The sequence below is a fragment of the Triticum aestivum genome, chromosome 7D (genome assembly GCF_018294505.1).
Source record: "Triticum aestivum cultivar Chinese Spring chromosome 7D, IWGSC CS RefSeq v2.1, whole genome shotgun sequence".
Lineage (NCBI taxonomy): Eukaryota > Viridiplantae > Streptophyta > Magnoliopsida > Poales > Poaceae > Triticum > Triticum aestivum.
Window position 1 is genome coordinate 374,340,441 of NC_057814.1, and position 5,747 is coordinate 374,346,187.

Sequence of the window (5,747 nt, forward strand, 5' to 3'; positions counted from 1 at the left end):
ATCCATATGGTGAAAAGGGTGAGAACTCAACCCTTTAGACATGGAATACACAATTTTTTTGAAGATCGTCTGATTTGGGAGATCAATAACGGTTCTACCAATTTGCATCGATTATTGACACGTGAGAAACCTACCCTTCCCATCAAGGAATCCTCGTTGCTTTTCCGTCAAATTTAGGAATCTTACTACGCAATTTGTGACTTACTGTTATATCAGCACTCTACATAATGTTGCATGGAATTCTGAACATATAAATATTCTTGCTGAAGATAGTAACAACTTGTGATGGTTCCAAATAGTACAAATAACTCAAAATTTGGCAGATATTTCTTGGAGACGTCGTTGTTGAAGCACCTTTACCATAGTCTTTGAAGCAAGCGTGCGCGGGTGGCTTGCTTGCGAGTGGTTTGCGGAGCAGGGTGCGACGGAGTGTGAGCGTTGGGGTACATCACTTGATCGGTCCTTGTGTTGGCCGGCGGTGGTGGAGCCCGTGATGTCGTATCCTTCCTGAAGACTCCGTCGCGGCTTTCCCACTTCATTTGTCTTGCTCCTTGTGAAAACTTGATTTGCAAGATCAGGCGGTGGCGGCTACCCATAGTCGTACCCTTTTGGATGTAGTGTGGTGATTGTTGTTTTGTAATATAAAGCATGGGGAAACTCTTTTTCGTCATAAAATGCCCTTTATAAAAAAATATGTCCTATTCTTCTGTTAAAATGTACTCCCTCTATAAAAAAAATAAGAGCGTTTACGCCTTTATGGTCTAGTGTAACCAGTGTAAATAACAGAGGAATTGATGATGGTAATTTACCATAGAAAACCCCACTTTATTTGTTATGTGTCTATCTTCATGGAGAGTGTAACTTTGTATGTTGTCGTGTGGCTTCAGTCTCTTCTAGCAGTTGCATTATAAGTTTAACTCCAGTCCTACTATACTCATTTTCAACTAGATTTACAAATTCTTCCCCGAGTTGCCATTGTTGTTTGTGGCAGTTATTCGAAGGATGCGTTTGGTTCCCTGCACGGTAGCACAAGCGATTGCTTAATTTACTTCAGAGTTTGTCTTTGCACTGTAATCTTGCTCCCCGTTCTGGTTCTTGCAAAGAACGAAGTAGGAAGAACCTGCTGCTAGCCGGTAGTTTGGGCAGCGGAGAAGATCAGGGCGGAGGGGGTTGGATCGTGGGAGGCAAAGGAGACGCAAGCGATTCTGTTATCCTTTTGGGACTTAAGCGTCCAAAATGCGTGAAAGCAGAATAGGGTGCAGCAAACTGTTCTCGTGTGACAAATAAAGCCGACAGCGTTAACTGAGCTAAGCAGCTCAAGAACATCTAAGCCGAATTGGAGTCCAAAAGCTCTTGCATCAAAGGCTAAGCATCCATAGAGAACCAGCGCGCAAAATCTAGAGAAGCACATCAAACCTCACATACTAGAACCAGGATTCTGCAAATCCAAAGAGAGAAAATTCTTGATTGCTTAAAACAAATTCGAAGAAACACAAAACATCACCGCGACGCCTATCTCGCCCAGTTGTTTAGCTCTTGGTGGTCTTCTCCTTGGTCTTCTGGATCTTCAGCACCTTCTTCACAATCTTCTGCTCCTCCACCAAAAACGCCCTGATGATCCTGCACGGCACGAAAAGAATCAGCTTAGCTCAGCAGCAAATTTATCAAGTATCACTTGTTTTGATTGAATGATGGTTACCTCTCCCTGACTGCAGGACCAGACAGAACACCACCATAAGGACGGTTCACAGTCCTCCTGTTCCTCGACAATCTGGACCTCTTGTACTCAGTAGGCCTCAGGTGTGGAATCTGCAGTTTATCATATCAAACTTCCATGAGAATGAGAAAATGCCATGGTGGTTACTAAGGCAGTATAATATACCAACAACGCGAGGCATAAACTTACAAGGAACTTGCTATTCAATCTGCTGTATCTAGCCACCACTATCTAGCAGCATATATAGCATACACCTACTGTAGGTAAAAGTGGTCCAGCAGCAGTTCACGATTACATGCATACATGATTTCACTTGTAAATGGCTCAATGTGACCTATTAGGGGTTGTTTGGAATGGGTGTAAAATAGCTAAGCACCGGTGGCCACACAAATTTTACAACCACTCCAAGCGTAAGCACCAAGCACATAAGAGTAGACAAATAGTACTAATGATTATCTCCGCAAAGTACAAACATAATGCACATATGGTGGACACCCCTCAATAAGCAAATCACAAAGAATGTGGTCCTTCAAAAAGTAGAGGGACCATTTCACATAAAAGTAGAAGTCAGACAACGTGCAAGCTCATATAATTTTTCAAGACAGATCACAAAGATGTTGAACAAAAGATTGCCAGTTAAAACAGAAGATTTTTGGACAACATCATAGTAATCAAAAAATATTATCATTTGAACTATGCAAGAATACACCATCTGAGTAGTACAACTTTGTGGCGAGTGCAAATGCAAAAAAAACAAAAGGAGCCACCAGACAGATATCACAATGAGGCTTCTACAACAAAACTAAGCAAATGATAATATGATATTGCAATGACCTCATAGAGATGATTGGGCCTAATTCACATAAAATTAGGACATATGCTTGCCATGTTTCACTGTAATCATACCCCTACTAATATGTCAGAAAATGCTCTCAGCAACAAAAATGAAGCTGAACTTACAGTATAAAGTTCATGCTAGATTCAAAATACAAATGCATAATAACCCAAAAACATAAATTACAGAGTTATACACTGAAGCATTGGAACAGAGTACGAACAGTCAAAAGCCATGTTCATATCACGAGAAGAATTGGTTTCCAGACAAGAACACAATTAAGAGAGATGAATCAAAGGATACAAATTCAGGGCCAGACAAGCAAACACAGAAAGTATGACATGTCTCCAATGCAATTTAAAAAACACAGAATAGAAAATATGACATGTTTCCAATGCAATTTCAAAAACACAGAAAAGAAGGTTGTTCTCTAATGCAGTTTCATGCAAAACCTGTTTAGTGTGGGAAGAAATAGCAATATGGTTCAGTTTCATGCAAATCCTGTTTAGTGTGGGAAGAAATGACAATGCGCTTTACCAACAAAAAACAGCACACAATTGACACAGCATGCAAAGTACAAGGATGTACCAAACTCATAATTCAAAATTAGCTAACATAGACAGTTTAATTTAATAATTCAGTCTATGAACGGTAAATTCACCCGCAGTATGGTCAGAGCTGACAAATTGAGCATACCCAAAGGTATAGAACATGATTCGGCAAGAATTAGCACTACTTCAACAATAGTAATCCCCACTTCACACATCAACACGAAACGAAAAAATCTGAAGGAAAACATTGCCACATTCCATGGGGCAGGACTCAAATGTAGGGTTTTTTGTTTGGATTTTAACTGTATGTATTTATATCAGCAACCACTTCGCTGAAATGCAGGTTTTATCCGAGCGCATGGTGCATACAACGCATGAAATCTAATGAAATAACAGGTTAAAAAATGGAGAATGGAACACATACTCCTTGGATCTTCTTGCCGGTAACCGGGCATTTTGGCCCACTCGCCCGCTTCTTGGTATACTGGTACACAAGCCTCCCACCTAATAATCAGTAATACATCAAGAAAACTCTTGAGTTGAGATCCTGGAAGAAGACCCCAAAAAAATTTACCCAAGATAAACCCAACTGTTAAGGGAGCGGTAAGGACACATGTAAAATTCAAGCCTAAATCCAACACATACACGAGCAGCAGCAATACTATCCAGACAGTTTCAAAACTAAAACACAGGAGCGAGCAAAAGCAGGCGCCGCTGATCTCCCTCACCTGGTGTCTTGACGACGCGAGTCTGGTTCGACTTGGTGGCGTAGCTGTGGCGCTTTCGGTATGTCAGCCGCTGCACCATCTCGCCGCCCTCTACCGAAGTTCTCTCACCGCTCGCTCTTTCGCTCCCGCTGTCTGTAACGAGGCGGCGCCGAAGGGAAGTGAGGATTGGGGAGAAAGAAGAGCTTTTATAGGGCTGTAGGTGGTCCGGGTGACCTAGATCCAACGGTGGAGGACGCTTTGCCAAGTGAGCCGACTGCTCTGTGTTTGTTTTTCATGATTATTAATCTAGACCGGTTTTACATGAAAAATACCCAATTTTACATGAAAAATACCCAATTGAAACGTTTTCGGGAGCCGATGTTTTTTTTTCCGAGAGCACACGAAAGGCGTGCCTTAGCTTCATAGAAGGGGAGAAAAATATTTACAAGATATTACAAGCCGCATGCATCATCATAAGGCGTGCCTACACACCCACTTGACTGGCTCCTAAGCGACTACTCACAAAAGTGTAGCACTCCACTCCCTATCCCCAACGCCCACAAGTGGCATTCCCTGAGAATGTTCCTGACCGTATCTATTTCATTACACACGTCGTTTCTACCAAAAACCCTACCATTCCTCTGCTTCCACAAACACAACATACCAACATGACAAAGGAATCGAAGACCTTCCGCTGTACTTTGGGCACCATCTTCCTCGATGCCACCCACCAGTCCTCCACCTTTTCATGTCTAGTTGGCATCAGCTCCAGAGGGATCTCGACCTTGGTGAAGCATTGGTACCTAACCTGCCTGGCATAAGCACAATGTATAAGAAATGTGGTCCACCTTATCCTCCTCCTGCTCACACAAATAGCATGGTGATATCGTATCCTGCAATCCATGCCGCAGTCGTCTGTCCGAAGTCCAGAGCCTGTATTGGACTGCCAACCACATGAATAGCTTACAGGAGAGAGGAGCTCCACTCTTCCAGATTGCAGCCGCAAGCTGGAATCTTATACCTCCTTCACACATTATCGCCTAAGCCGAAGCAGCCGTATATGTGCCTGCGGCGTTCCACCTCTAAATCGGCCGATCCTCCTTTCCCAAGTGTAGCTCAAAGTTCATGAGCGCCTCGCATAGCCTGATGAACTGGGTGAGCCCCTCCGTGTCCAGATCTCCAACTATGTCATTCATCCAGGCCTGTAATGTCAATCCGTCCTTGACCGACCGTCTGTTGATAACCTGTGTTTTGACCTTGGCCACCAGCATGGGTGCCATTTCCTTCATTGTTGATCCCCCTACCCATCTATCCTTCCAGAAGAGGGCCTTTACGCCATCTCCTACCTGCCAGTGAACAAAGCTAGAGAAAGCCGAGCTTACTTCCTTATCCACCAGAGTATTGAGGCCCTGCCACGGTCTGGCATCGTCCGATCTTTTCAGCCACTCCCACATCATCCTAAGTGCAATTCCATGTCTACGAAGATCAATCACTCCCAACCCTCCCAATTGTTTCGGCCTGCACACCCTTTGCCACGAAACCGCACACTTCCCACCGTGAATGTGATCTGAGCCAGCCCAAAAGAATGCTCGGCGGCCTTTGTCTACCTTTTCCAATGCCCACTTTGGGGCCTCTGCCACGATCAAGTGGTGTGTAGGTCTCGCACGCATGACCTGGTTCACGAGGACCAGCCTACCAGGACGTGTCACCATGCCTCTCTTGAAGGAAATATGCCCTAGAGGCAATAATAAAGTTGTTATTTATACTTCCTTGTATCATGATAAATATTTATTATTCATGCTAGAATTGTATTAACCGGAAACTTAGTACATGTGTGAATACATATACAAACAAAGTGTCCCTAGTATGCCTCTTCTTGACTAGCTCGTTAATCAAAGATGGTTAAGTTTCCTAACCATAGACATGTGTTGTCATTT

At 43.4% G+C, this 5,747-nt stretch overlaps 1 protein-coding gene across 1 annotated transcript; it reads right to left on the minus strand.

Moving 5' to 3' along the window:
* Positions 1 to 1,277: 1,277 nt before the first annotated feature.
* Positions 1,278 to 4,045, minus strand: LOC123165465 (60S ribosomal protein L34). Its single transcript, XM_044583115.1, has 4 exons — positions 3,832 to 4,045; positions 3,528 to 3,607; positions 1,700 to 1,809; positions 1,278 to 1,620 (listed from the first exon to the last, which is right to left on the minus strand). Exons 1-4 carry the CDS (start codon positions 3,908 to 3,910, stop codon positions 1,530 to 1,532), a joined length of 360 nt encoding a protein of 119 aa, XP_044439050.1. The 5' UTR covers positions 3,911 to 4,045; the 3' UTR covers positions 1,278 to 1,529.
* Between the last annotated feature and the right edge of the window lie 1,702 nt (positions 4,046 to 5,747).